Source organism: Phascolarctos cinereus, unplaced genomic scaffold, assembly GCF_003287225.1.
Source record: "Phascolarctos cinereus isolate Bilbo 61053 unplaced genomic scaffold, phaCin_HiC Scaffold_4;HRSCAF=312, whole genome shotgun sequence".
NCBI lineage: Eukaryota > Metazoa > Chordata > Mammalia > Diprotodontia > Phascolarctidae > Phascolarctos > Phascolarctos cinereus.
The window spans coordinates 158,570,509-158,590,154 of NW_027555847.1; the positions used below are offsets into that span (position 1 = coordinate 158,570,509).

The 19,646-nt window shown below is 44.8% G+C and overlaps 2 protein-coding genes across 4 annotated transcripts; one reads left to right on the forward strand and one right to left on the reverse strand.

The window, feature by feature from the left end:
• The first annotated feature begins 1,113 nt into the window (after positions 1-1,113).
• On the forward strand, positions 1,114-14,682 carry CCDC107 (coiled-coil domain containing 107). Of its 2 annotated transcripts, none has more exons than XM_020977084.2 (6): positions 1,114-1,393; positions 1,497-1,630; positions 1,764-1,827; positions 1,915-1,996; positions 2,087-2,193; positions 7,278-14,682. In XM_020977084.2, exons 1-6 carry the CDS (start codon positions 1,129-1,131, stop codon positions 7,538-7,540), a joined length of 915 nt encoding a protein of 304 aa, XP_020832743.1. In that variant the 5' UTR covers positions 1,114-1,128; the 3' UTR covers positions 7,541-14,682. The 2 variants fall into 2 exon arrangements, with proteins under 2 accessions (XP_020832743.1, XP_020832744.1); XM_020977085.2 differs by lacking the exon at positions 7,278-14,682 and adding an exon at positions 2,285-4,000.
• On the reverse strand, positions 2,607-7,282 carry ARHGEF39 (Rho guanine nucleotide exchange factor 39). 2 transcript variants are annotated; one of them, XM_020977082.2, is made up of 9 exons: positions 6,976-7,281; positions 6,705-6,799; positions 6,494-6,614; positions 5,999-6,114; positions 4,905-4,975; positions 4,604-4,732; positions 4,158-4,387; positions 3,001-3,089; positions 2,607-2,847 (listed from the first exon to the last, which is right to left on the reverse strand). In XM_020977082.2, exons 1-9 carry the CDS (start codon positions 7,105-7,107, stop codon positions 2,832-2,834), a joined length of 999 nt encoding a protein of 332 aa, XP_020832741.1. In that variant the 5' UTR covers positions 7,108-7,281; the 3' UTR covers positions 2,607-2,831. The 2 variants fall into 2 exon arrangements, with proteins under 2 accessions (XP_020832741.1, XP_020832740.1); XM_020977081.2 differs by having other exon boundaries at positions 2,607-3,089; positions 6,976-7,282.
• Positions 14,683-19,646: the final 4,964 nt, after the last annotated feature.

Here is a 19,646-nt window from a genome sequence, read left to right on the forward strand (position 1 = left end):
CTAACAAAATTGGTCATCACACAATGTTGCTGTCACTGTGTACAGTGTTCTCCTGGTTCTGTTCACTTCACTCAGCATCAGTCCACACTAGTCTTTCCAGGTTTTTCTGAAGTCCGCTTGCTCATCATTTCTTGTAGCATAATAGTAAGTATTCCACTACATTCATATACTACAACTTGTTCAGCCATTCCCGAATTGATGAGCATCCCTCTCAATTTCCGGTTCTTTACCACCACAAAAAGAACTACTATATTTTTATACTTGTGGACTACAATTTGGCTTCTAACCTTATCATTCCACTGAAATGCTTTCTCCAAAGTTACTAGTGATTTCCCAGTTGCCAAATCCAATGGCCTCTTCTCAGTTCTAATTCTCCTTGACCTTTCTGCAGCCTTTACTTGGTTGATTTAACCTTCCCCAAACCGTTAATTTCAGTGCCTTCCCCTTTAAAAAATGTTTCCTATTTATCAGGTAATATGAATTTCCTTCTTTGGATTGCAAATGCCTTCAGAGCAGAGCCTTTCTTTTTTTGCCTCTTTTTGTTTTCCTTTGGCCTAGCATAGATTGACTAGATTGACTCAAACTCAATTGCAGGTTACAGCTGAAAAATACAGACGCGCTGAGAATGAGCCCCGTTCAGTTAGTGCGCCTCGTGCACACTGCCTGCGTAACTATTTTCTTGACTAAGGTCGGCCTCGCCGCGCTCCTTCCGCTCAGCGCTTCCACCAGCGTAGAGGTGCTTCTTGGCGGGGAATACAAGAGCTACGACAGCGGCCAAACGCACATGCGCGCGTGGCACTTTCTGCCAGAGGTCCGGGGACTTTCCCCTAGGCGCAGGGTGGGGAACACGTCCCCCGTTTGTAGCCTAGGCAACAGGCCTTCAGCAAGCGCCTAAACTGCGAAGCACCACAAAAAGTTTATAAAGACCCAGAAATTGTACACCCTTTTATAGTATGGTTAGAATAATAATAACAGGTTCTCCGAAATGGAGCTTTTTACTTGAAGACAAAGTAAGAAAAGTAGCTTATCGCGAAAAAGTTATCGAAAGAAACAATACCCCAGGAGAATTTGAGAGAGAAAGGAGTCCAACATGCACTCGGTGACGAGTTAGGTGAATATATTATGTAAATGAATGCGTTAGCCACCCTCTTCCTGAGCTCGCTGCGTTGTTATGGGCGGGGTCAGCTAGGCGCACATACGTGTGTCGTCACAGGCTGCGTCATCCGTCTGCCCCCCGCGCTGGTGGCCTGCGGGTTCCGGCTCGCGCCGCACTCTGACATGCGGGCCCCGGGGCCCTGCGGCCCCGTGCTACTGCCGGCCGCCCTGGCGCTGCTTGTCATGTCGGCAGCACTCCGGGTCTTCGAGGGCGGCGCCGGGTCGCGGCCCCCCGCAGGTAATGGGCGGCGGGAGGAGGGGAGGGAAGGGGCGCGGGCGGAGGCTGGGACCTCCCGGAGCCACTCTCCCGTCGTGACCCCGACTGTGGACTCACTCTGCAGGGGAGCCAGCCCGAGACGGGCTGCGGAGGACGCTGGAGGAGCCGCGGGCGGCGGGCCGGGCGTGGGGGCCGCTGCCCCTGGGAGCCTTGTACGCCGTGGGCATCCTGGCCTTCGTGCTGCGCCGGTGTCTGCAGGTGCCGGGGCCGGGACGGGGCTGGGCCGGCGCCGGGAGGGGAGCCCCGCGGCGAGATCCGCCTGGGCCGGGGGGCGGCGCAGGCCCCCGGGAGTGGTGTGCTGGGGGAACCGAGCCGCCCTGCCTCGTTTTAGGGACAAGAGGAGGCCGAAGTTTCCTCGGAGGACAAGTCCGCCGAGAAGGAGCTTCTGCGCAGAGGTGAGGGCCGGGCCGGGGGGATGGTCAGGGGCTTCTGCCTCCGATGCCCTAAATCCGGTGGTAAATGCCGTTTCTTATATCCCCCAGAAGAGCAGCTGGCTCAAGAACTGGCCAAGACGGAGCAGCTCCTGGGTGGTGTGCTGGACCAGCTGGACCCTCTGTTTGAACGGTGAGAGCTGGTGGGTCCAGGTTGAGATGAGGGTGGCAGCAAGGGCAATGGAAGAAAGCAGGTAGGAGGCCTGACTGGGCATCTCTGCAGTGTGGACGCTCTGGCCGGAGCCCAGCAGGACCTGCTAACCCTGAGGCTTCACACCATCAGCCAGCTGTTAAAGGACAAAGGGCTGGACACCACTCTTGCTTCTCAAGGTAGGGGCCCTTGGAGTAGAATATCAGATGTTTGGTGTCTGATGTTATCTGATTTGAGGACTCATGCTACCCCCTTCCCCTCCACACACAGAGTACAGTCCCCTTATCCATGAGGACCCGAGTGCTGAGGAAGATGATGACAGTGACCTTCAGACCAGGGGCTGGAGGGAGGAACCAAAGGAGGGAGTAACTGAGGCCTGGGCTCCAAATGGCTCCTGGGGCCAATTTGGGGAACATGGGAAGGCGTGGGAGCTCAGGAGGAGGAAATGGATTGAAGGGACACAAGTCACACACTGAGAGAGGGTGTAAGACAAAACCTCATGAGTTAAGGGAATGGTATCAGTTTTAGAAAACCCGGTAAGGAATCAAAGCTCAGATTTGAGGAAGTAGGTTCTCTTCAAGGAGCCAAGACATTTTATTAAAAATAAAATTTATTCCATTTAAGTATACAACTTGATCATCCAAAACATTTGTGCTCAAACATAAATGTGCTCAATCAAATATAAATATACATATCATACACACGTCACCATATTCTTTACCACAAGATAGTGGCCAGCCACACATTCTAGTGATGCTGAAGCTTCAAAGCAGTCAGACTTCCCATATCTAACTGGAAACAGCTGTAAGGTGCTCTTCTACCTAGTGTGGCTGCTGTAGAGAAAGAATACTAAGTGAGCCATATCCCCAGTTTGAATGAAAACACTGGGAGCCTGAGAAAGGTAGAGTACATAAATGGTGAGGGGAAAGACAGTAGCTGCACATCACGAAATCAATCCTTAGAACCAGGGGAGATTCAAGGCATACCTGATGGCTATGGTCAGACTGTGGTACCAATGGGATAGTGCCTCTTGGTCCGTAGACATGAGCAGCAACTTTTCATGGGGAAAAGAAAGCTGGGGGCAGGAAAGAACATCTAAGTTGCCTCCTCAGAAAAGGCAGTCCTGAAGCAGAAGGTGCTACTATCCAGGGGAAAGGATGGTTATGTAGATGCAGTTAAGGATGGGGATAGGGACTGGACTTGCGATACTACTGAAAGAGGGAACCTCCAAGAGAGGTCTGTACCTTCTCTACAATTTACAGAGTTGTCTAAAGCAAATTATAACCCATGGCCTTTTCTAAAACTTGTATTTTAAACTGTAAAGACCATTCTTAGCTTACAGCAGTACAAAAACAGAAGGCAATCCATTTGCCATCCCTTGGTCAAGGGTACTACAGTGATTTGCCCAGTCATCTGTATATGTATGTGTGGGTCAGAGTTGGGACCTGAAGCCAGGTGTTACTGGTTCAAAAGCTAGCTCTCTATCCATTGAACCACACTGACTGTCACTTACAGAGCTTAGTGGTGGTAGCAGACAGAGTCAAGGTCTGAGCTATATGGAAAGGACCTTTTTCCTTAATCCCTGGAGAAGACTTAGGGGAAGGAGTACTCAGGGGGTGCAGTCTGAGTCTGTGAGCTGGAAGCATCCTTAAAGTTTGTCTAGTCCAGTCCCCTAATTTTACAAATGGGGAAACTGAGGTTCAGAGTGGCTAGCTAATGGCAGAAGTGGGACTGAAGCCCAGGTCTCCTGACTCCTTGTTCAGTGCTCCTATACAGTGTCTAAGTTTTAAAAGAAATTCCTAAAGATGGTTCTAAATATGTTACTCAGGGAAGTCTGGGGCCCTATCTCTGTCTTGTAGGATTGTCAGATTGGCCATAGTGTGCCCTCTACAAATTGGGGCTTGACTTATTGTTCTGTTGATTGTCTAGACTTAAAGTGATGGATGTTAATAATGCTGCAGATTAAACTCAAAAGTGTGTCATGCATATGTTTTTGGTTTGTTTTTTTTTAAAGAGCAGCTGTTTAACATTTATTTTGGGGGAGGGGGTAGTTGTGGGCCTGATCTAGAGACTGGGAATAAAAGAATTGTGGGCTTACCCAGGGAACAGGCTCCCTACCCCCGAGCCCAGTCTCATGACTTACACTGAGTAGGCCACCCCCTGTTGCCCCCGAGTGACCAAAGATCCTCTGGAGCTGACATTGGGCCATGGGATAAAGGGCCTGACAAACAAAGGTCCCTCCATGCAGGATATGTAGGACAGACCGGGGCTTGGCCATCAAAAGCGCATCAGAGAAGAGGAAGAACATTCGAGACTTTGGCTCCCCCTTAGGAGGGACCACTAGTAGCCAGCCCTGCCGAAGGAACCAGCGCCCTGTGGTAGTGAGAGAGAGAGAGAGAGAGAGAGAGGAGAGAGAGAGAGAGAGAGAGAGAGAGAGAGAGAAAGGTGGTTAGCATCATTCACAAAGACCAGGAATGACACTGGGTTATGTGCTACTTCCCTAAAAATAATTTTGAGATGTTGGGAAGAGTCCTATAGGCCTGTGTGGAACAGAGGTACCAGTGGGGTAGGGGGTTAGAGCTCTCTGACCTTTGGTCAGACCTTTAGCCCGATGGCCACTGAGTAAAGTCTGAATACGATGGAGCTGCCGGCCATTCTCATGTTCTCGACCAATAGCACTAACCTGCTGGGTGACCTCACTCAACTTCTCAGCAGCCCCTAAAATGATAACACCCCCCCCAAAAAATGTCATTTGATTAATAAAGCAACTGGAAACAAGGTATTAAGCAAAGAAGAGAAGGAAAAATGAGACTAAAGATCAGGGTTCTAATTGTGGGGCCAGCTTTAGAGTCTGGAATATATTAATGATGTTGGCTCAGGGCAAACATACTTGTGAGCTGTTGATAGTCAGAACTGTCAGGACCTGTATTTTCAGCCAAAGCTACAACCAGGTTTTCATATCTGAAACACAAATAGACTGAGGCTTTAGGAATATTAGTCCCAACTAAGCCTGGGAAAATCATCCATTATTCAGAGTGCCCCCTTCCCACGAAGCATAGTGTTACTGACACATCTGGGTTTTGCATTTCCTGGCTCAGAAGGGATTGGTTTCTTGCAGCTCTGGCTTGAAGCTTCCTTTACTTTCTCTATTCCTACACCAATCTGTAGCTCAGAGTATGTCCTCAAACCTTGTTCTTCCATCCAGGACTAGAGGGCACTCTTTCCCCATTTCCCTGACTGAAACCTCAGGAGACCACAAGTAACCAAGATGGAATTTCAGAGATATTTACTGAGCTATGGGGAGAGGGAATGAATATAGGGAGAATTCTACAAAGGACTACATATCACTAGCCCTTACTTCCCTGGGGTTACTTAAGTCATAATCTTGTTCATATTCCCTAAGGACAAAGAGAGTTTATGAAAAGGGAAGCAAGTGGCTGAACGTAGTCTTTTTTTTTTCTTCTTTGCAATGGGGTTAAGTGACTTGCCCAGGGTCACACAGCTAGTTAAGTGTCTTGAGGCTGCATTTGAACTCAGGTCCTCCTGACTCCACGGTGGGTGCTCTATCCACTGCGACACCTAGCTGCCCCCTGAACCTAGTCTTAATAATAATAGCTGACCTTTTTCTAGTGCTTGAGATTTAAAAAACACTTTGCATACTTTATTTTATTTGATCTTTACAACAACCCCAATCAGTATGTACTACCGGTATCATTCCTATTTTATAGAGTTGGAAACTGAGGCCAAGGGGGATTAAGTGACTTGCCCAGAGTCATAGGCAGTATCTGAGACAGAATTCCAAACACTGGTGTTACTGATTTAAGCCCAGCACTATCCACCTCACCTTGACCTTAGTCAGGATCACTTCCCAGTAGAAGGTATGGATCTGAAGAATACAAATACTTGTGCAGAACTTAGGTAAGGGTCAGTGAACGTAAGTCAGCATCACAGCAGGGAACAAGGTGGAATCTGAGGGTCACTTACTGTTGGAGACGTTTCAGTGGTAAGGGAAGCAGATCCAGTAGCCGAAGGCCCCCAAACTCAGGACGCCCCTCCTGAAGCTGTACAAACTTTCTGAAATGCTTCTTCCTTAGCCACTTCTAAGTTCAGGTGGGGTTTGGGATACAAAAAAAGCAGTAAGAGGGTCACAGATTGGTATTCATGCAGCTTTTACATTTACTTGTTGCACATAGCTAATCTATCCAGACTATTCATTTTCTGGGACAAGGGTCTTGTCTGATTCTACTAGGTGTAGCACATAACAGTAGATGCACAATATGTATTGAAAGAAAATAAAAGGGCAGCTAGGTGGTGCAGTAAACAGAGCTCTGGCCTTGGAGTCAGGAGGACCTGAGTTCAAATTCAGCCTCTGACACTTAACACTAGCTGTGTGACTCTGTGCAAATTTTAAAAAAGAAAGAAAATAAAGAATGGACAAATGCCCAAAGTGGGAATACCTCTCTGAGAAATCGAGAGTACCTGGAGAGTGGCCCTAGATTGCTCCTCGTTGGCAGCAAAGCAAGTGTAGAGCTCCAGGTGGTGACAGAATCTCTCTAGGCCTGCCCCCCAATTTCCAGCCTCCAGATGCAGAAGCAGCTTTCTGCAGATGGGACAACACAGACTCTGCCTTCCCCCAGGCACACCTCCATCCCACCGTCCTCCCACAAACATCCTTTCTGCCCTTACTCACTGGCTGGCAGCATGGATGGATTCCCAGGGGCCAAACACAGCCTGAAGCTCAGCTGGTCGCAGGGTCCCTTTAGCTCTCAAAATGCACAAAAAGTACTGAGGAGGGAGAGGGAGAGGCGCGGGGTGGGCACACGTCTCCCAGCCAGGGAGAGGGAGGAGGGGGCGGACCAGACCAGGCACAGGTCGGCCAAGCGCGGGCGCCGCCCCAAGCACGGCCCGGGCCAGGGATCCTCCCGATGCTCCCCCGCCCCGGCCCGCGCGCCCCCGCGCACCTGAGCCACCAGCCCCAGCTGCTTCTCGTAGCGCTGCTCCGTCTCCAGCAGCTCCAGCGCCGTGCGGCCTCGCTTCCTCTCCCAGCGGGCCCGCTGCTCCCGCACCGGGCACCGCGGGCCCGAGCTCCACATGGGGGGCGGGGTTGGGCCGGATAGGACCACTTTGGAAACAGTAACAACCCTCCTCCCCCACCCCCAGGGAGGGGGCACTTGGTCACCGGGAAGAAGAGACCCCCTATCTCCCCGCTCCTGCACGCTCCCACGTCAGGCGCGAGCTCACCCCTCTACTCCAAATGCCACAGGTACCCGGACCGGCCAGGATTCAAATTCCAACCGCCACCAAAGGAGGCGGGGCCGCGGAAGGGAATTCTGCACTGCGCCCCCTGTCGCTTCGGAGACCAAGACTTCGCCGATACTGCGCATGTACGAAGAAGGCCTCGGGCTGCGGTGCATTCCTCTCTTCTTGCCTCCTCCGGCTTTCCCGCTGTGCGCATGCGCACACTCCTCCTCTCTCTCCCCCCCCCCCCCCGGTCTGTGCTTGGGTTGTTCTAGGTGGGGTGAGTAGGACCTGCCTCCACGCCCCATCCCAGAACTTGGCTGAATCCGATGGGGGTGAGGACCAGAAATGCAGGCCTTTGGGATTTTATGGTGGGAGCCAAGTAGCCTAGTGATTCAGTCCCCGTTTTATTGATGATGGACACGAGGTTCAGAGAGGCTGAATGATTTTTCAAAGTCACACAGCTAGCAAGTGGAGCAGGAAGGGCTTTAGGCTAAGGCCTGCTGACTACTCATTGCCAATGTTCTTCCCATTAATTCAGTTATACTCAATATTTATCAGCTGCCTTCGAGCCAAAGACAGAGGAGGTCTGTTTCCAGGGACATTGGAGCTGACCCAAGGGACTTTGCCCTGGGTCCCAGCCTATCCTGTTACTGCTTTCTAAACTTCATTGGCTCCTAAACCCAAGCTAGCTAAAGGCAGCTAGGCTCCTGCCTCTTCTGATGCCCGAGTCTGCTCTCTGCGTACAGAGATCCGCCACACCCGCTGGCTAGTTACCTGCCTACTTCCTCCTGTTGTTGTCACTGAGCTGCTGTTCTTAAAACCAGCACCCTCATTTCCTCTTTCCTCCCCCCCCAAAAATGTGATCACACAAGCCAGACCACAAGAAAGCTCTTTGTTTTTGCTCACAAGCAATTTGCTACACGAATAGCAAGGATAAGGATGCTCCTAGAGAATGTCATCCAACCTCCTCATTTTCCTGATGTGGAAACTGGGATGCAGTGACCTCCCCAAAGTCAGAGGAAGCAGGTTGCAGGGCAGTGATTCCAAACCCAGGTCTTTTTAGATGCCCATCAACTGGGAAATAGCTAAACAAATTATGGTGCAGGAATGTAATGGAATATTACTGTGCTGTAAGAAATGATGATACAAAGAGGCAGGGAACATGAATGTATGAACTGACAAAGAGTGAAGTAAGCAGAGCCAAGAATATACTAAAATGCTACAAAAATATAAACGGAAAGAACCACCAAAAAAAGGAATTCTACAAAATTATAAAGAACAAGTACTTTTTGAAAGAAGAGATGAGAAGACAGTCTCATTCCAAATCCTTTCAGAGGGGGGAGGTCCATAAGGGATGTACATAGTACTTATTTTCAGACTTTTCTAATATATTGATCAATTAAGCTGATTTTTCCCTCTTTTTGATCTTTAAAAACTATTTGTTATAAGGGATGGCTCTGTGGAATTTGGGAGCAGGGTAAGGATACTGGGGAAAACTACATATGTAAGAAGCCAAATCATCAATAAAAATTTATTTTAAAAAAACCCCCAACAACAACAAACAACCCAGGTCTTCCGTCTCCAAATCCAATGCCCTTTCCAGTGTGCCACACTGCATTGCCTTCAAGGCTACGGATAGAAGAAAACCACCCAGCAGTAGTGTAGATGGTATTCAGATTTCCCAAACTATTAACTCATTTTTTTTAAATCACTCTTTAAGGTTTGCAGAGCATTTTCCTCACCTCCCAGTGAGGTAAGTAAGGTAAATAGTCAGCTCAAACAAACATTAAGTACCTAGTCTGATACCCATTTTGGAGATGAGGAAATGAGGTTCAGAAAGTGTACTTAGTATCAAATAATGATATCGCCAGGACTGAAACCCAAGGTTTCTGATTCCAAATCCAAAATTGTAAATCCAGTAGGCCAAGATGCCCTTCTTAAAAATGGCTCAAGTTTCTACAGCATTTTAAAGATTGACAATGTACTTTTTGCACAGCAACCCTGAAGCAGACGGTGCAAGTATTATTATACCCATTTGCTCTAAGAGGCTGAGTGACCCAGTGGGAAAAATGTTGTATCAGAAATCAGAAAGACCTAGATTTAGATCCCACCTCTGAGACTTATTAGCTGTGCTACAAAGGGTAAGTCGCTTAAAATTCCTGAGCCTGAAACAATTCTTTAAGACTATATATAATTAAACTTTTTAACCTTTTTTGTATACTGGACACCACTGGCAGCCTGGTGACACCGTCTCAGAATTATGTTTTTAAATGCATATAAGGAAATCTGTAGGGTTGCAAAACAGTATTGAAGTAGAATTTATATGTATGTATGTGTATATATAATGTGTGTATGTATATATAAAACGTATGCATATGTGTGTATACATATATTTTATATTCACGGACCCCAGGTAAAGAACTCCAATAATAAGGTATTGTTTCTCACTAATGCTTCTGAGCCCAGCTTGGCCCCATGGATCTCTCTAGTCTTAAAGCCCAAGTATATTCCTCTCTGGCAGGATCCCCCAAGAACAGTAGTATCTTCCTAGCACCGGAGCCCCTCCAGACTGATTTGGGATTCACCTGAGTACTTTCTCTGGAGAAGAAAGCTTGCTTTTCCACCACCCCAGGACCCACTTTCTGGAAGTTTCCTGATTGATTGCAGGCTGCCTTTGGGTGATCTACCCACATTCCTACTTAATCCCTTGACTAATAGCTGACTAATACTTTCCCACATATTTTAAGGGTCCATGCTTTCATCGCTGTGGGTATTAGTTCTATTAATTCATATCACAAACTTTCCATGCTTTAATTTTGCAAGTTTAGTAAGGTGATGTAGTTGTAAAAAAAAATCCTCCCCACTTGGTTACCAAGTTTGAGGCAAGGAGCCTCTCCAAATTTAGCCGGGTTGGTCCTTAGACAGCAGGCTTAGACATTCTGCTTTAAAGCCTTGTCCTCAAAGCCCTTCCAACTGGGAAGGACCTGTTGGAACATGCTTTCCCCTGGTATAGCCCTCCAGAGGCCAGGTTTACCTCCCCACCAGCATGAGGAATCTTGGAGGAGGAGGAGGAATAATTTTTTAAAAGCTTCTTACTCTGACACACAAGGCTATCCATGATCCAGTTCCAACATGTCTAGCTTTTCTTACGCTTCTCCTCTTAAAACATAGCCAAACTAGTCCACTGTGCTCCGCTTTCTTATCCTTACCTCTCTTGTCCCTTCACTTTTGCTCACATTGTCCCCGATGCCTAGAGTGGATGTCCTCTCCACCCTATCCTCTCCATCTGATCCATGTCCCTTGCTATCTGTTGAAGGTCCCTCTTTTTCTTCAAAGCTCAGTTCAAATTTTGCCAAAGCAAACACCTCTGTCTGCACATATGATCTCATTCCAGCCCATCTTCAGCAGATTTCCAACTCTTTTCTTACTAATCTTCAATCTCTTGTTGTCTACTGGCTATTTCCCTGCTGCCTACAAACAAAGCCCATGTCTCTCCCATTCTTAAAACAAAACAAAACAAAAAACCATCACTTGATTTGCCCACCCCCTCTTGCTACCATCCTATATCTTTCTTCCCTTTCCTGGTTTACCTTCTCAAGAAAGCTGGTTATAATTGCTGCCTTGACTCCCTTTCATCTCACTCTTTTCAACTCTACAATCCAGCTTCCAACCTCATCATTTAGCTGAAAAAGCTCTCTCTGAAGTTACTGGGGTTCTCTTAATTACCAAATCTGTTGAAATTTTTTCCTTAATTTTCGTCTTCCTTGACTTTTCTATTACCTTTAACCCTGTCCATCACCCCCTTCTTGATACTTTCTTCTTTTTGGGTTTTTGTGGCACAGCTGCCTCCTGTTTCTCCTTCTACCTGTCTGACCACTCCTCCTCAGTTCCTTTTTGCTGGATCTTCATCCAGGTCATGCTCGATAAAGGGGGGATATCCCCCAAAACCCTAGTCCCTTTTCTCTTCTTCCTCCATACTGTTTCATTTAGTGCTCTCATCAGATCCCATAGATTCAATTAACATTGAATCCTCATCATTTATACAGATGATTTTTTTTACAGATGATTCTCAGATCTGTTCATCCAGCCCTACCCTCTCTCCTGACCTCCAGTTTCCTGTCGCCAGCTGCTTATTGGATATCCCTGACTGGATGTTCTATAAACGTCTCAAACTCAACATATCTGTTTCTCCAAAACAGAACTCATTATGTTTCTTCCCAGACCTTTTTCTCTTCCTAATTTCCTATTGCTATCTTAAAGCACTACCATTCCCGGTCACCAAGGCTCACAACTCCTCTCCTCCTCAACTTGGATTGATATCACATATCCAATCTGTTGCCAAGCTCTTTATTTCTACTTCTACAACATCTCTCATATATGTTCCCTTGTGCCACTCACACAACCGCCTTCCTGGTCCAGGTCTTCATCGCCTCTCATCTCCAATAGCTTTCTAGTTGTAGGCCCTGCCTCAAGTCTCTCCCCACTCCACTTAGCTGCCAAAGTGATCTTTTCTAAAGCACAGATCTGACCATGTCAGCCCCAATTCAGTAAACTCCAGTGGTGCCCTATTCCTTCAGGATCAAATATATAACCCTCTGTTTAGCTTTCTTGGACATTAAATCTGATTCTGGAGCCTAGTCGTCTAGCCAGAGAAGGAAGATGACTTGGACGAGGACAGTCTTAGAAGTTGCCTCATGAGTGGCCCCAAGTTCTAGATTCTTGGAATCTTTTCTTCTACTTAAAGAAGAGGATTTTCCTGTATCAAATTGTCCTAAAATCTAGCCCTCTTGCCATAAAAGGGAGTATTGGGCAGCCTTGGCATCTGCATTGAGAATAGTTCCCAATTTCAAGAGTCCTAGAATTCAGCCAGACAAGGGAGATTTCCTAGGCAGCAGGATCTCAGAATCTAGGCTTTTTATCCAGAGATTTCTTGATCAACACAGGTCTTAGAGACTGCCTTGTTAGTATACCCAAGCTTGAAAGTTTGGCTATCTGAGCTTCTGAGAGAGATGATTTCCTAACCACTGTGTATCCTAGAGAAAGAAGAGGATTGCCCACATGGCCCCTGCAACCAGAGGAACAGGAGGGGTTAAAGCCATGACCTGAGGGTTATAACTTTACCACACCTTCTATTCCCAGGAATGATTCAGTTATTGGTATGCGGGGGTGGGGAACCTGTGACCTCAAGGCCACATGTGGCCTCCGAGGTCCTTGGGTACGGCCTTTTGACTGAGTCCAAATTTTACAAAACAAATCCTGTGAAGTTTGGATTCAGTTAAAGGACTGCACTTGAGAACCTAGAGGGCCATGTGTGGCCTCAAGGCCAAAGGTTCCCCTCTCCTGGTATAGGGGGTTGTCTATCCAGCCATTTCAAAGTATATTTGCTTTCTGGGGAAATCCAAACCACAGGGGGCATTAACAGAATGGAAAATCTAGAGACTGACCAGGATGCCAAAGGGATCACAATGACAACCCCAAGTTGAATCTCTTCTGGAGAGAACTACTATGAGTGTGCTACATGTTTTTAGGATAAGTGCATGGCTCCTCTGTCTTTGCATTTTCCATATTTACTGTTGGGTAAAATAAATGCTATTTTGGAAGCATATTTAAAATTTCCTTTTTAACTAAAAATATTAAGAAATAAATATTTCTCTAGTCTAAGTCTCTTGCAAACTTTTCCCTTTAGGAAAATAGGTAGAAGGCTTTCTTCTATTTAAAATAGATTAAGGATTGTAGCTGTATTTACTTCTTATCTTACCCTCCCCTCTTCCTAACTTGCCTGTATTGTCCAGGGTACCACCTCCTTTCAGTCACCCAAGCTCCCAAATAGTTGTCTTCCTTACCTCCTTCCTCTCTCTCACAGCCCATATCCAGGTCAAGTCCTGTTGGTTTTGCCTTTGTAACATCTCTTAACTATTCTTTTTTCTCTCCTCTGACACTACACCACCCTGGCGTATATAGACCCTCATCACCTCGTACCTGGACTACTGCAATAGGCTGCTATCTGCCCCATGTCTCCACTCCAGTCTATCCTTCTCTTCACTGTCAAATTGGTCTTGATTAAGACTTCCTTAAAGTGTAGGTCTGACCATCTCACCCTTCTATTCAATAAACTTCAGTGGCTCCCTATTACCTCCTGGATCAAACATAGCATCCTTTGTTTGGCTTTTAAAAGCCTTCATAACCTGGCCCCCTCCTACCTTACCAGTCTTCCCAGACCTCACTTAGCTCTGCATGCTCTGCAACTTATGCTGTATACATCTTGCTTATACGTAGTAGTTTGCTTGTATCATCTCCCCCATTAGACTATGAGCTCCCTGAGGGTAGGGACTGCCTCCCTTTCATTCCACCCCTAGTATATTAGGGGCACAGTGCCTGGCCCTTAATAAATGACTCATAGTAAATACTGACGGTCTTGGTTGGATCCTTGCGTTCCCCATCCCCTGAGGCAATAGGTCTGGCAGATAAATACCATCTTCTGTTATTCAGAAAGAAAAGAATTGTGATATTAATATTGGTACTGAATCCAAGAGCAGCTAGGTGTCTTAGTGGATTGAGTGCTACACCTGAGTCAAGAAGACCTGAGTTCAAAATCTGACTCAGATGCATACTAGTTATATAACCCTGGGCAAGTCACTTAATTTTTGTTTGCCTCAGTTTCCTAAACTATAAAATGGGGATAATAACACCAACCTCCCAGGGTAGTTGTGAGGATCAAATGAGATAATATTTGTTAAGTGCTTAACACTGTGCCTGCAATCATATTTTATATGTGTGGATATATACACATACACACCTGCATGCACATATATGTAGTATGTGTGTATATATATATATAAAATACACATATGCAGATTCACTTACACATATGTGTATATGTATCTGTATACATACATTATTGTTCTAGATAAAACAAATGCTGTTGTGGAAGTATCTTTACATGTGTGTGTCTATAGATATGCATATATAGATACACATATACATATGTACTCACCACTGTGAGTATGTATGTAAATATGTGTATATATAAATATTTATAGACACACATATATACACATCGCTGTGTATATATGTGTATAAATATGTATATATATTTATATATACATACATACACACACATATATATACACACATACTTCCATAAGCAGCATTTATTTCACCCCACAGTAAAATATATATATGCTATATACATGTTTATTTCCTTCCCCCTTAATCCAAAACTGTAATTTAACATATTATAGCCATTTCCTTGTTCAGTATTCCTATAAATGTTACCTCCCATTAGTTTGGAGTAGAGAAATGTGTCTGAGGGTATAGTAGGGGATCATGGCTGTGTGGGCATTTCTCTCTCTGAGCAAAAATGCTTGGTTTTAGAATCATGTTAAATTGAATTAAATTGTTACTGGTTGACTTTTGCCTAAAACTCAGAGTATAGCGTTAATGTTTTTTTTTCTTTGAGACTGCCTTATACCTAACATGAATTTTTTTTTTTATAAGCAAGACTTGTATGGAAGCTGAGGATCCTGTTGTCCACATTTGTGGATACCTAGACACAAGCTGTACTTGGGAGATTTTCCTAGAATAACTCTGGGAGAGAGCCATGGGCTAAAAGAGAAATGACCTCTTTGGGAGTCAGCCCTGATATTGAACCTTGTTTATTCAAGCTAGAGCCCTGGATCATGGGTTGCAGTTTTTGTATCTTAGTTCTTTATCTACTTGTCCTTCCTTCCGTTTGACTGTATACTCCCTGAGGGTAGGATCCATATCATATTTATTTATGTAGCCCCAGCACAGGGGTTTGCAGACAGGAGGTACTTAATGACTAGGTGTAGCTCCCTTCCCTCTTCCCAAACAAGGAAAGGAATAGGAAGAGATAGCCATTACCCAGCAAACAAAGTAATTCGACCTGATATTCGCCCTCAAGTTTCAACAAAAGACATCTGCTTGCTTTCATAATTCCTCCTATTTGCAGAGCACTGTGCCAGGCACTGGAGGAGATAGAAAGACAGATAATGCCTAATCTCTACCCTCATGAGCTAATAAGAGGATATGACACGTACACAAATAACTACTGTAGAATACAAAATGGAACACCAAAGTGCATGAGAGAAATGCAGCTTAAAGCTCTCAGAGGAAAAGACCATTATATCTTTTCCCCCCAAAACCTACTCCTCTCTCTAGTTCCCTTTCCTCTGTCAATGCCACAATCATTCTTTCTGTCATCTAGGTTTGAAGCCTCAGCATCGTCTTGGACATCTCTCTCCTTGGTCCCATACATCAAATCAATCACCAAGTCCTGTAGCTTCTTTCTGTACGGAATTGCTTTTGCATCCTTCCCCCGGCTGACCATTTCTTCTTTTTTCAATGTAGTTCATTAACTCCTGCCTTGACTATTGCCTTTTCACAGATCTCCTGCCTTCCAATCTCTTCCCCCTCCAATCTGTTCTACACACCACTGTGGAATTAATTTCCTCATTCATGGCTCTGTCCATACTTAGAAACCCCTATTGCCTACTGAATACAATCCAAAGTCCTTAGCCTGGTATTCGGTCCCTCTACCGTCTGTCTGCAACCTACTTCTCCAACCTTATCTCCCACTATACCCGTCATGTATTCTATTTTCCAATCCAATTGCTGTCCTAGACTCCAGCCTCAGAGTTTTGGCCCTCCTCTGTTCCCTGTGCTTGGAAGCCTTTCTCAGAGTCCTACCCTTCCTTCTAGGTCCATCTCAAATGCTGCTTCCTTTGCAAAGCTTTCCCTAATTACTTAGATTGTTGTTTTCCCAAGCTTAAAATATAGTCTTTCCTCACTGAGGTGGTCTAGTGTAAAGAACATTAAGGCCTCAAGTCAGAAAGACCTAAGTTTAAATCCTGATTCAGACACTTTCTAGTTGTGTGACCCTGATCAAGTCACTTAACATCTGTCTACCTTAATTTCCCTATCTATAAAATGGAGATAATAATAGCACCTACCTCCCAGGGTTGTTGTGGAGATTAAATGAGATAATATTTATAAAGTGCCAGCATGGTACCTAGCACTTAGTAGGTGCTTAATAATGTTTGTTTCCTTCTTTCCTTTCTTCCTCCACCGGTGAGAATTCCTGGCTTCCTTCAAGGTCCAGCTCAAACACCATCTCCTACATTAAGCTTCTGCTGTTACTAATAATGTTCTCCCTCCCTATGTTATTGCATATGTGTTTTATATTTAATTATGTGTGTGGGTGTGTTGTTTCCTCCCAATAGAATATGAATTCCTTGAGGGGAGAGATTATATCTTATTTTTATTAGCATCTCTCTCCCACTTCTTAGCATAATGTGTTCCATATATTAAGTAGTCATTGTTGCATGAATTTTAGGGGCTAGAGTGGAAAAGAATCACGGAAGAATTCCTGGCAAAAGCATCATTTTAGCTAGTTCTTGAAATATAGGTAGTATTTCCATAGGAAATGGGGTAGGGGGGATGACAGGAAGTAATATGTGGAATGGAGAGTGTGATTAGAGGATCAGAGTCTGGAATCAGGGCTTGACCTGGGGCTGGGGTCCCCATAGCTTATGGATCATAGGACCATGCAACTCCTCCCATAAACCCTCCAAGCCTCCATAAACAAATTAATGAGATGATATGTTTAAACAACACAATAAAAAGCCCCTCACCTGGTGGCCAACCCTTTGGCTTTGAGTCTCTCCAAATCGGGACAGCAGATAAACAGGCTCGTCCTTGAAGCCCTTCCACCTCTCTCCCTCCCTTGAACAAGTATTTTGTACCTCTCAAGGGGCAGTTGACCTTGTAGGTGGCTTATCTCCCCTACCAGATGTAAGCTCCTTACTTGGGGGACACTTGGTTCAGAGTGAACAAAAGACTCAATCCCAAGTGACTGGAGAGGTAAGTCCTAAGTAATTAGATGTGGCAAGCTTTGAAATTGCTGGAGACAAGATGGTGAAGGCATTGACTAACGATAGACTCACTTTTGAATGACGTTAAAGACTTAGCTCCATGTTCTGCTATTTCTTGCTGAATCAAGGCATATGATGGAGGAATATAGATAGTCTGAGCAAGTCCTAAGAAGAGGCTCCTTCTCAAGTTATAGCTGGGCTGAACTTTTAAAAAATTTTTATTTATTTAATTTTAGTTTCCAATATTCACTTCCATAAGATTTCGAGTTCCAAATTTTCTCCTCATCTCTCCCCTTCCCCACCCCAATATTGGTGTGTAATTTGATATAAGCTCTACATATGCATTCATACTGAACCTATTTTCACATTAGTCTTTAGAACCAATGAGAGAAAACACTGGAAAGAAGAAACAAAAAAAGAGAAAAAGAGAGCAAATAATATGCTTTGATCTGCATTCAGACTCTATAGTTCTTTTTTGGATGTAGATAGCACTTTCCATCATGAGGCCTTTGGAATTGTCTTGGATCCTTGCATTGCTGAGAAGGGATGAGTCTATCAAAGTCAGTCATTGTACAATCTAGCTGTTACTGTATACAAGGTTCTCTTGGTTCTGCTCACTTCACTCAGCATCAGTTCATGTAAATCTTTCCAGGTTTTTCTGAAGTCTGCCTACTCATCATTTCTTATAGCGCAATAGTATTCCATTACATTCATATACCACAACTTGTTCAGCCATTCCCCAAATGATGGACATCCTCTCAATTTCCAATTCTCTGCCACCACAGAAAGAGCTGCTATAAATATTTTTGTACCTGTGGGTCCTTTTCCCATTTGTATGATCTCTTTGGGATACAGACCTAGAAGTGGTATTGCTGGGTCAAAGGGTACGCACATTTTTATAGCCCTTTGGGCATAGTTCCAAATTGCTCTCCAAAATGGTTGAATCATTTCACAGCTCCACCAACAATGCATTAGTGTTCCAATTTTCCCACATCTTCTCCAACATTTATCATCTTCCTATTTTGTCATGTTGGCCAATCTGATAGGTGTGATGTGGTACCTCAGAGTTGTTTTGATGTGCATTTTTCTAATAAATAGTGACTTAGAGCATTTTTTCATATGACTATAGGTAGCTTTAATTTCTTCACGTGAACGGGCTGAACTTTTTTAATCTTTTGAGACGACAAAGTGATTGAGGGTAGCCCAGACCATGTGAGAGAAATGAGGATATACAATGTTGGGAGCTAAATGAAAGCATACCATGACCACACTAAAGCAAGCAACTTGAGAAGACTTCAGAACCCTGATCAATGCAGTGACTCAACATGACTTCAGACAAGGGATAACAAAGCTTGCCTCTGGCTTCTTAGCAAAAAAGGTGATGCATTGGAAGTGCAGAACAAGACATCCATTTCCACATATGACAAAATGTGTTTATTTGTTTTGTTTGTAACTTGTTTGTTACACACACACATACACTCACACTCTTGTAGGAGCTCTTGTAGGAGCGGTGGGGAGGGATAAGTTAGTGGTAAGTCACAGAGATGCGAAAAAGAAAAGAACACAAAATTCAAAGAGAAAATAAAAAATTCAGAATGGGACACAGAAATAAACCAAACAATTTCATTACTACTGTGTTGAATTGAATATTAACTTCTTTCAAAACAAATTACCTGGCACGTAGTTGACAATTTCACACAGTCTCCCTTGTTTTGTTCTCCGGTTGAGGGAGGAAGGGGAATTAGCATTTAGTAAGCACCTACTATGTGCCAGGGTATGTACTAAGCACTTTTTACAAATATTATCTCATTTGATCCTCACAACAACCCTAGGACGTAGGTGCTGTATTCATCTCCAGTGTACAATTGAAGAAATTGAGGCAAACAGAAGTTAAGTGATTTGCCCAGGGTCACCCAGAAAGTAAGTGTCTGAGGCTGGATTTGAATTCAAATCTTCCTGACTCCAGGCTCAGCACTCTAACCACTGAGCTACTTCTGAATGTTGTCTGAATATTGATTATTGTAAAGTTCATAACAAAAGTGGAAGTTTTAAAAAATAAATGAAGTTGAGATGCAAACCTGCACCAGTGGGTTTCAGCAACCAAGCTGTGGCTTGGAATATCCTGGAGAGTGAGGGGCTAAAAATTAATGGGTAACTGATGGTCAGAAAGTCTAGCATATATTTTCATTGTTGCCCCAGAAGGAAACAAGGTTTTCCAGAGCCCTTCACAATAGAAATATCTAGTCCATCCCTAGCCTTTAGAAGTAATGACAATTTTCCAGAAGCAAAGCAAAATTGTAGGCGTAGAATCCTGATCCCCTCAGTGACCAGAAACCAAGGCCCAAGGACTGGAGGCATGACCTCCCTGGCTGAAAGTAAGGCTCTTGAGTAACTAATTACAAACATTGCTTCAGAGTTACTCAAGACATAAACCCTAGATGGCTGGAGATACTTCTGTGAGTGATCCTTGACTCACCAATTCCTAGGAATCCCAAGGC